Here is a 10,934-nt window from a genome sequence, read left to right on the forward strand (position 1 = left end):
TTTTTTTATTTTTTTTTAATTAAATTTTTTTAATCTACATATACTAAATACAATACTATTATTTTCAATTGAATAATTAACTTTTTCATTAAATTAATTTTTTTTTTTTTTTTTTTTTTAAATAAATTTCTAATAAAATAAATTATATAATTGTATGTGGATAAATTAAAAAATTGTATGTGCATAATTCTTTTAATGGAAATTATTTTTCCGCAATTTATAATAATATGATCTTGATTTTATACTTTTTATATAATTCAAATATATTAATATTAATTTAAAAATCATACACTAAAGATCCCAACTAAATAAATGATGTTTTACTAACATATCTCGAACACCATCTTTCAAAGGTTGAGATTGCTCTTTTTTTGCTGGTAGTTCCCAATCAGGATTTAAATTAAATGCAAATTGACTGAGTATTCTTAACTCACATTTTATCTGTACCCAACCTGGACTATTTATGAAACTCCATGGATAATACCTAAATTAATTATTAATAGTATTAACGATATTGATATTTAATAAAAATATATATCATTATTTTTATACTTAATTCGCGTTATAAATATTTTTAATCCGTACCATTTTTGTACTACCTCTACGCATGAACATAGAACTTCAAGCCATAGATGTAAAACTTGTTCATTCAATCCAAGACAAATTAATGAACGTAATTTAACATCCATTTGTGCATGAGCATTGTCGTGTGACAAGTTTACAGACTGTACACATCGATATAACAACTAGAATAAAAAATGAATACTTCTCATTATTTATTGCATAAGTTTGGAGAATAAAAAATAATTAATAACTATTATCAATAACTTACTTCTTCAGGAGTTAAAACTTTACCATCCTCATCCAGCCTATATGTTTTACAAAGTACCAACCGACTGTACACAGAATTGAAATCCTTTTCTATCTCTCTGCTTGAAGCTTCTTCAATGAAAAGCCATGGATGACATGGACCTCCTAAGAATGATGGTTTACGCATTCCATGTTCTAATACTGCTTTTATAGCAGGACATAAAGAACCTCTAACTAAATCTGTAACAGCTTCGCTGACTGCATCATCGCCTGCACATGTATACTGTTTACTTCGTTCATCCAATAATTCGACAAATTTAGCAGGAAACCAGCCTAAAAATCAAGTTAAATGTAACATTCGAAAAATAGCAAGTTGAAATTATAAACTGATTTATATAAAAAAAAAAAAAAAAAAATAACCTTAAACAAATAAAATAATTTTAAGAAAATTAATTATTATAATATATCTTTCACATATGTTACCCCTAAGTCCATTAAGTTCTCCTACCCAACAATGTTCATCTTTTTGACTAATAATAGTAATTATATCATTTTTACGAAATCCAAGTTCATCGTCATCATGCCTTTCAAAATCTACAATTATTAAATGATTAATATTTATTGTCATATTATAATCATGTATAATTATTTAATTTATACCCAATAATGCTTTAGCTCTTCTTTTTCTGTTGCGTGATACATTTATATAACTATCGTGATCTTTGGCATGACTTTCCATACTATAGTCTGCTATAAGTATAACATTGTTTAATTTTGGATCAACATTTATAAAGTGTCTTGCTACTTGTAGCACAGATTCTCTTAGATCAACCAAAATTTCTGAAATAATATAAAAGTAAAAATTTAAATACCATGCATTTTAATTAATATTTAATATAACAAACCAGTTTGATGAATATTCTTTGATTTTGCATCATCCTCTTCATTATCATTTCCAAATAAAAATGTTTGTAGCATTGATTTACTTCTTTTTATTTGACGTCTTAAAAGAAAATCAATTATCATTATAATATTATTAATATTATAAGTACAATCTATATTTTCTTTAAAAAATAAAGTTAAATTATTTACCTATTTAGATGTTGTTTCGGTAAATTTGGCAATGCATCTGGATTACCAACTAATGCACCTTGATCAGCCATTAAATATGCTAAATGACGTCGTCTATGAGTTTCGATCAAAACGTCAGTTAATGATCCACTTACTTCTAGTGATATCTATATATATATATATATGTATATAAATACATATAATAAAATTTAATTAATCTTATTATATATAAATATTATATATAGAAAAACAAATTATTTATATTTTACTTACGCGAAATAATTGATCTACATCATCAATATCTCCAGGTATATCCGAAAGAGCATTAAATATTTGTGCAGAATTTTCAAGCTGCTTCAGATCTATCTCTATAATAATAATTTACATATTTTAATTATATGTTTCTATAAAGGATATTATAATTTTTTTAAATACCTTTTATCTTTAACATTCCAAGAGTAATTTGAAATAAAACTATAGAACCATCAAAAAGAAATAAATCCCACACTCGCAATAAAATTTTCATATGTACAACTGATGCAAATAATGTGAGAAACCAGTGCAGAGATATTAAACTTAATTCTATATCATGTTGTTCTAATACATGATCGATATCTGGTAAATAATTAGCTACTAATGTGCGTAGAACTCTTTGATCTGCTTGAATTCCTGTAAATATATAACAATATATTTGATTATTAATTAATTTATAATTTATAATTTATATTATTTATAACATGAAATAGAATATGACCTTATAAATGTGTATAGAAAATTTCTACCTAATAATGTTGCTGAATAATATGAAGCTGGTAACAGATCTTCTACTATAGTTGCCATCATCCAAAATGCATCCTCTTCTTCTAACAAGAGTAATAGCGAAGCAGCTATTATACCGGTACCTTGACAATATCTTAACAATATAAACATATAATGTATTATTTTTTAAGTTTATCATAATTATATATATATTATTATACAAATACTATCCTTACCCAATATCAGGATATAACCAAGCAAGAGTACGCATAACTCTTCGTAAGCGTGGTATTCCTGTACTATGAAGATGACTAAAACATGCATTTGCAGGCATAATACGAAGAAGATCTTTTTCTATTTGTTTATTAGTCATAAGTACATCACTGCTAGATGCTCTTACTATATCTTTATACATCATTTCTGAGGTATGCTTTTTTTGTAATGCACCTATGAAATTGTAATAAATTATTTTTGTATATACATATATATATATAAATTTGTAAATGATATTATGCCATTAATATAAAATACAGATAATAATCTCTGTCGTATATTACCAGACATTTGCATCCAAATTTGAGGTCGAAGAGAATGAGGTATACCACGGCGAACCATGTCACGTAATTTATCTGTACGAGGTAATCTTTGATTTACATTCTGCCATGAAAAATCTGTATCCTCTTTATTGTTACTGAATTCCAAAAGAGCAACCCATTGTAATCTGGTAGTATAAAAATAAATTTTAATAAAAATAAACCTACCATATGTCTATTGAAAATAATTAAACTATTTATTAATACCTATGCTGGGGATCCTCCACAAAAGGAATGCCAAGGATTTTTCTTGAACTCTGTTCTGGTCCATCTTCTTCTTCTACACGAAAACCAAATTCATCAAATCTACAATATTATATTATTACTTTTTATTTAACAAATTTAAAAATATTAAATTTAGCCTAATAAAAGCTTATATAATACCTATATTCCGGTTGAGAATTAGGATCATCCGGTTGATTCAATTTAGCTAAAATATCTTGTGGCCACATGGACGATGTTAAAGCAGAAAACGATCCACCAGGTACAGGTGATAAATATTCTCTAGAATTTTTATCTCCTGTCTCCAATTCATCTTCTGACAAGTTTATTTCTAACTTTTTCTAAAGGAAATGACAAATTAAATTACTTTCTAAATAAATAATACATTCATATATATATATATACATATATATATATGTGTGTGTGTTAAATAATAACAAAATATTTTGTCAGATAATATAGAATAAAGAATATTTACATTATGTTCTTCTTTTCCGACATAACCTTCATGATCGCGTACATTGAAAAAGGATTTTGCAATATCCATCTTTTATCACTTAATTAATTATTCAATATTATTGAACTCGAACAATATACATTAATTATTTATTCGATTAATTAAACATATTTTATGTACTATCATATACTATTATATACTTTATACTTGTTTATTCTACTGTTCACTATACGTGTAATTCGTGACGTTTTTCTCAACATGTTTCTTACGACATATAATCGATCAAATGTAATGAATATTTAAACGTGACGTCATTAAAAGAGCGCCATATTTAAAATCCAATAAAACTTTTATTAATTCGATATTTATGTACGTAAACTAATTGCAATGTTATTTCAATAAATATTTAACAAAATAATTGATATAATTGTAAACTAAATAAAAAGAATTTTGTAACAAAATTAAAATATTATGAAAAAAATATATAATATACTTTAAAAATTGTTTCACACTATTTTAGCATATAAAGAGATAATATATCTTCATTAGGATTAATTTTCTACGCATATTTTAATCTTTTGCATTTATATATATATATATATATATATACACATTTATTAGTTTTTATGAATTTATAATAAAAAAATGTGTATCGATACTAATGACAATAAAATGTTTATAATTCACGCAATCGAAATGATTCAGAAAATGTAAACAAATACACGTGATAGGGACGTGATAAGGAGATTCAAAAGCGTACGTACAATTTTCAGATATTGCATAATACTTTTCGAACGGGAAATCGAAGGAAACCCTAAAAATGACCTATATAAATTCGTTTCTTAATTAAACAATTGATTATCATTAACCAATTAACGATAGTTAACGATAACTAAAGTTCTTTATATCTATCACGCACTTAACACGCAAATGTTGTTTGTATTTCCTGTCTCGTCACGTTGAACGAACTTATAACACGGATCATTGCTATATGCATGCCATCATCAAAGAAATATATAATTGCTTTAACTTATACTAACTCGATTCTTGTATTACAGATATGTTAGACATTGTACTAATACTTACATAAACTTATACATTGATAGGATAGGCATATGATGGGGATTAATAATTGGATTTATATAGTTAATATTTTCTCCATACTTTTCACTAAAGTTAGACACGCTTTCAGCGAATTTTGATAAACATAATATTTTAACACGCAAATTTAGAAGAAACGAAGAAAATATTTTCCATTTAACGTTACAAATAAAAAAAACAATTTTGATAGATATAGATAATTCTTACAGAAATCTAGAACGATCGAAAAGAAATAATTAGAATTAGAAAAAAGAGAAGTGTAATTTTCTATTATCATTAAATATGATAAAAATATAATAATATATCTTATACATTATTACATATCTTATACATTATATTATACTATATGCTTGAGGAAATGATTGATTGATATCAAAAATATTATTGTGAAATATCGTGAATATAAATCAAGAAACAAATATGTTATCAACGATTGCATAAAATTATGATAATAAGAAATAATTCTAAGTAACGAAGAACTCTTTTACTTTCTGGATGAAATACAAATGTATATGTATAATTAATATTTTATATTTTATAATATTAATATTAATTGAATTGAACTGAAATGTATGTATATGTATAACTTACATAAAGTAATATATGATGCAATAAAAAAATTATCTTTTATTTTAATTACCCGAAAATTGAAATTTATTTGAACGATATAAAATATAATAATAAATTATAATGAATCATGTAAAAAAAGAGAGAAATAGAAAGAGAAAGAGAAAGATAGAAAGAGAGAGAGAAAGAGAGAGAAAAAGAGAGAGAGAGAGAGAGGGAGAGAGGAGAGAGTATGGTGTTGAAATTAAGAATTCAATAACAGCAGCACGATCGATTTAACTGTACGACTAAACGATATTTATCAGTTTGTTATAGTTCATAAACGCGTCAACATGTTAAGATCTATCAAGAATGAGAATGATCAGAAATTGTTTATCGATAATGACGACGATCAAGCAACGGAAATATATTCAAATGATAGTGAAAAATATTCTACCAAAGAAAATGCCACAACGAGTGAGATCAAGTCTGAAAGTCGAGTTCTTGTTTTGTATACCGGTGGTACTATAGGAATGATTAGAAATGAAAGCGGAGGTGAGAGCAATCATTAAAATCGAAAGGATTTTATTATAACGGAGTCTTATCTTTTCTCTTTTTTTTTTTCTTTTATTTTTTCTTCATTTTCAGAAATCTTATCTTTTTGCTTGTCCAATTAATTTTTCTTATTAATATTATGTTGTATATGTTTCATAGAAAGAAAGAAAAAAGAAAAAAAAAAAGCAATAAATTTCTTACAACTATCATACAGTTTCATTCTGATTTAACAGGAAAAACGATAAGAAAAATAAGTTTATAAATGTTTAATCTAACATTAGAAGATTAGATATTGGTCACGATTTTTAAACAGAAATATACGATCTATTTGTATTAAATTAATCCACGTATGAAATTATTATACTTTCTTTTCTTTTCTCCTTTTTTTTTTGTCTATTGATGTCTTTTAATATTTTAGTTCTGGTACCAAAAGCCAATTCTTTTGTTAATAATTTACGACAATTTTCTCAAATGCATGATCGTGATTATGCCAAGCGAATATACGGCAAAATGGCTGACGAAAGTCCTTTGATCTTACCGTAAGCGTATTATTCATTGTATAAAGACAATACTTTGGATATTGCAACCAAATAGCAATCATTCTCTTTTACTACAAATTATATACGATTCATTATTCTTTTTGTTTTTGTTCTTTCTCAGGGTTAAAACAACGGATAATTGTCGTGTTATTTATGAGGTATTAGAATATTCACCGCTTTGCGATTCCAGTGATATGACTATGGACGATTGGATTCTTATTGCCAATGATATCAAAGTAAATCATTTATGTATATATTTGGAAAAAAAAAGAAAAGAAAAGGAAAAGGAAAAGGAAAAAAAAAAATATATATATATATATATATATATTTATTTATTTATTTATTTTTTCACATACACATATAAAAACCAAAAATTAGTAAAGTTCATCAAATTAAAAATTTCTTTTTTCCTTTTTTTTTTTAGAAATACTATAACGATTTCGACGGATTCGTAATATTACACGGAACAGATACACTGAGTTACACAGCATCTGCCTTGTCATTTATGTTGCAAGATCTCGATAAGATTGTTATCTTGACTGGTTCTCAAGTTCCTATATTTGATACGAGGAACGATGGAATAGATAATTTTCTTACATCTTTGGTAATAGCTGCAAATTATAATATACCAGAAGTATGCGTATTCTTTGGAACTAATCTTATGCGTGGAAATCGTACCAGTAAAGTCTCGGCCACGTCCTTCGATGCATTTCACTCACCAAATTTTCCACCTTTGGCTACGGTTGGAATAAATATAGAAGGTTAGCGTATATGTTATTAATTAAACGAATTAAAAAAAAAAAAAAAAAAAAAAACTCCGATATAAATTATTTTCTTTTAAATATCTTTAATAATAAAACATCGGATAATATCATTTGTATTTTCTAAAATCTGAAAACAAATTTTTTTTTTCTTATATTTAAAATAAACTATAATACATTGTATAATAGATTAATTAATCTCGTTAATTATCAATCAATATAAACATTTTTTAGTCGACTATCGTTTAACGAAATATCCTCAAGGTCCAGGAAATTTTACGGTACATTTGAAATTGAATCGAAACGTCGGTCTTTTACGACTTTTCCCTGGTATTACTGCTGATCTAGTCAAAGCATTTCTTCAATCACCAACTGAAGGTGTTGTATTGCAAACATATGGTTCTGGTAATATACCAAGCAATCGCGAGGATATACTCGTTGAATTTCGTGAAGCTACACGACGTGGTATTATTATCATCAATATAACTCAATGTACAACTGGTCGTGTATCGGGTACATACGAAGCAGGAAAATTATTAGAGGAAGCTGGTAGATACATATACATATATACACACACATACATATATATATGTATATCAATAAAAATTATATTATTTTAAAAATTGTAATATTTCGAACAGGTGTAATATCTGGTTATGACATGACGCCGGAAGCTGCTCTAACAAAATTAGCTTACGTATTATCTAACACTGATTGGAATGTAAAAAGAAAACGAAGAATAATGCAAAGCAATTTGCGCGGTGAATTAACATCAAGTCAACTACCATTTATGTTCGAATCAGATCTAGTTAATGCCGTAGCGAGATCATTAAAATTATCTTCAAGAGCTGAATTTCAAGAATTGACTTCCATACTTTTTCCTTCTATGCTCAATGCGGCAGTAGTTAAATGCGATATAGACAAGTTAAAATCATTGAAGGAATATGTAAGTGATCGCACAAAATTTGATTGTCTTCTTTTCTTATTTCTTCTTTTTTTTTTGTCTCTCTTTCGTTTCCTCCTTCTTGATTTTCTTTCCTTTTTCTTTATTTTCTAGGGTGCTAACGTATCACAAACAAACGTAGATGGTCGAACTGCCCTGCACATTGCTTGCTGTCAAGGAAATTTAAATATTGTACAAGAATTATTGAAAATGGGCGCAAACGTTAATAAAAAAGATCGTTTCCAACGAACACCACTCATCGAAGCTATTGAAAATGATCATCGTGAGGTAAATTGTATTTTTATTATGCGAACAACACAAATTGTCTGTCCAATTTGATCGATATATCAAATTGCACATTACACAATGTATTAATTTTTTTTTTTTTTTTTTTTTTTTTTTTAATTTTTTACTCAGATCATACTTTTATAATCATCAAAAAAAAAAATATATATATATATATATATATATATAGTGTATTCATTACAGATTATCAACATTTTATTAGAACACGGTTCTAAACTTGATAAAGATATTATAGGAAATAAAATTTGTGACGTAGTTGGATCTGGAAATGCAAAACGTCTTCAATCATTTTTAATCGCCGACCCTGACATATCCGAAAGAAAGGATACGTCTGGTAGAACGCCTTTGCATTTAGCTGCGCTACATAATGACGTAACTATTATTAAATTACTTTTAAATCACGGAGCAAATCCAAAATCTATTGACATGATCGGACACACACCGTTCGATCTAGCAAAATTAGTTGGTGCGGTCGATGCAATGGAATGTCTTACACTTAACGACGACGTTAATGAATAAAATTAAATAAATTAATTTATATAAGAATCACTTTAAACTTTCAACATGAAGATATTAAATATTATTGATTAATCATCGTCACTTTTAACGCTACAGTTGATTTATAAAAAAATCAGATTACCATTGATTACATATATATATTTTTTTTTAATGATTTTCTATCACGCAGCAAAAATATCACAGCGTATGATTTTTCGATTCTATCTTAAAAAATAAAGCTATAGAAAAAAAAAGAAAAAAAAAAAAAAAAAAAAAATTATGAATACATTGAAATTGAAAAAGTTAGTAATGAAAAAAATGTTTTGTTTTTTTCTCTTTTGGTGGCGAAATAAAACAACATCAATTATTATATTTTATTCGTTTAATTCCATCGACAATATCACAATATCAATAATACAGACACGTTCTTTTGGATGTATGCGTTATGTGTGACAATCCAATCCCCTGCCTCCTCCGGCAAATTTATTTATTTATTTGTCTTACTTTGATGATAGTATTTTTTCTCTTTTTTTTTCTTTTTTTTTTTAACAACACTATATTCTTATTATTTCTATACTTCTATCGAAATATATATCGTATATATGCGAGTTCGTTCGTACGTTCATATCTGGATATCGCATTATATGTATATTTCATATGTATTGAAGTGATAGCCTACTCTCTTTTTATTTCGAGGATGTTTGAAATACAATATAATGTATATGTGTGTATATATATATATATATATATACATCGATAATTTATTTATTCAATTTTTTTTCCTTCGATAGAATATATTTTCTTTGCAACGTATATTAGATTAATTTCACAAAATACGTAATCTCACTGCAATTAGTTTTTATCGAATGTTTACAACGTGAATAAAAAAAGAAAAAATTGTACTTTTATTTTAAAAATTCTACGCTGTTATATTCTCAACTTTGGAAAATAAATGAGATAAAAAATAAACTTCTCTATTTTTTTCGCATCTAACAACCTCGCGCAAGTATTAATCGATATATTCCGTCATCTCGTGAACAAAGAATTTCAATTATATATATATATATTTTCTTTTTTATTATTAAAACAGTAATCGTGGGTGGAACGTATACCTGAGAACAAAATATAGGTAACACAATACGACTAGTTGTTAGTTTCGTAACTATACCGATTTTTTTAAATTATACAAATTCATAAAATCAAAGTATATATAACGCACAAATATATAATAACCATATAATTCTTTCTGCAAATATGTATCCATTAAATTTACGTAACTGAGTTGTTGTTCACAGAAATGTTCTTCTATAAGAATAGGGTCAAAAGTTCCCAAGTGATTTTTAATAAATCAATCACTTCCTCTATTTTTTTTTCTTTTTTAGATACTGCTCGGCCTAATTTTATTTTTAGATTTTACAAACAAGATCTTACAAGGTTTTGTAGTTTTATAATTCGAAAAGAAGAAAAAGAAAATCAGACCAGAAAATAACTACCAATTGATAATTGATTTTTAAAATCAGAGAACTTAGAAACTTTTGTCACACCCTGTATACCATTATATTGAATACTCTATCATTACATATATCTTATATTCGTTAACATTTCAATTTCATCCCCTGTAATATAATTTTGTCAAAACAATAACAAATAAAAATATTAGGCAGCACAGAATATAATATTGTCTTAATATTTAATAAGAACTTCATATGTGTGTCTGTTTCTATGTATATTTACATCTTATATTATCTTAATAATAATGACTGCAAAACTACC

At 26.2% G+C, this 10,934-nt stretch overlaps 2 protein-coding genes across 4 annotated transcripts; one reads left to right on the forward strand and one right to left on the reverse strand.

Annotated features, from left to right (window-relative positions):
* Nucleotides 1–141: 141 nt before the first annotated feature.
* LOC118440444 (small G protein signaling modulator 3 homolog) lies at nucleotides 142–4,161 on the reverse strand. Of its 2 annotated transcripts, XM_035863467.2 has the most exons (15): nucleotides 3,934–4,161; nucleotides 3,618–3,796; nucleotides 3,441–3,539; nucleotides 3,198–3,361; nucleotides 2,877–3,087; nucleotides 2,664–2,794; nucleotides 2,317–2,550; nucleotides 2,155–2,249; nucleotides 1,903–2,048; nucleotides 1,716–1,813; nucleotides 1,471–1,650; nucleotides 1,294–1,404; nucleotides 833–1,143; nucleotides 586–746; nucleotides 143–484 (listed from the first exon to the last, which is right to left on the reverse strand). In XM_035863467.2, the coding sequence occupies exons 1-15, from the start codon at nucleotides 4,000–4,002 to the stop codon at nucleotides 292–294; spliced, it is 2,382 nt and encodes a 793-aa protein (XP_035719360.1). In that variant the 5' UTR covers nucleotides 4,003–4,161; the 3' UTR covers nucleotides 143–291. The 2 variants fall into 2 exon arrangements, with proteins under 2 accessions (XP_035719361.1, XP_035719360.1); XM_035863468.2 differs by lacking the exon at nucleotides 3,934–4,161 and having other exon boundaries at nucleotides 142–484; nucleotides 3,441–3,513; nucleotides 3,618–3,785.
* A 1,706-nt stretch (nucleotides 4,162–5,867) lies between these two features.
* LOC118440411 (uncharacterized) lies at nucleotides 5,868–10,653 on the forward strand. 2 transcript variants are annotated; one of them, XM_085658290.1, is made up of 8 exons: nucleotides 5,868–6,114; nucleotides 6,533–6,653; nucleotides 6,775–6,889; nucleotides 7,078–7,414; nucleotides 7,649–7,963; nucleotides 8,056–8,360; nucleotides 8,472–8,645; nucleotides 8,833–9,018. In XM_085658290.1, the coding sequence occupies exons 1-8, from the start codon at nucleotides 5,913–5,915 to the stop codon at nucleotides 8,863–8,865; spliced, it is 1,602 nt and encodes a 533-aa protein (XP_085514416.1). In that variant the 5' UTR covers nucleotides 5,868–5,912; the 3' UTR covers nucleotides 8,866–9,018. The 2 variants fall into 2 exon arrangements, with proteins under 2 accessions (XP_085514416.1, XP_035719283.2); XM_035863390.2 differs by having other exon boundaries at nucleotides 5,870–6,114; nucleotides 8,847–10,653.
* Nucleotides 10,654–10,934: the final 281 nt, after the last annotated feature.

This window comes from Vespa mandarinia, chromosome 7 (genome assembly GCF_050613455.1).
Source record: "Vespa mandarinia isolate Hongniang chromosome 7, ASM5061345v1, whole genome shotgun sequence".
NCBI lineage: Eukaryota > Metazoa > Arthropoda > Insecta > Hymenoptera > Vespidae > Vespa > Vespa mandarinia.

Excerpts from the sequence above, each read along its gene's own strand:
- LOC118440411 (XM_035863390.2), top strand. The coding sequence starts at position 5,913 with ATGTTAAGATCTATCAAGAATGAGAATGATCAGAAATTGTTTATCGAT. Across the intron at positions 7,415-7,648 it reads GGTTGGAATAAATATAGAAG|TCGACTATCGTTTAACGAAA; the intron begins GTTAGCGTATAT and ends AACATTTTTTAG. Across the intron at positions 7,964-8,055 it reads AAAATTATTAGAGGAAGCTG|GTGTAATATCTGGTTATGAC; the intron begins GTAGATACATAT and ends TATTTCGAACAG.
- LOC118440444 (XM_035863467.2), bottom strand. The coding sequence starts at position 4,002 with ATGGATATTGCAAAATCCTTTTTCAATGTACGCGATCATGAAGGTTAT. Across the intron at positions 2,049-2,154 it reads ATGTAGATCAATTATTTCGC|ATATCACTAGAAGTAAGTGG; the intron begins GTAAGTAAAATA and ends ATATATATATAG. Across the intron at positions 1,814-1,902 it reads CCGAAACAACATCTAAATAG|ACGTCAAATAAAAAGAAGTA; the intron begins GTAAATAATTTA and ends TTTTCTTTTAAG.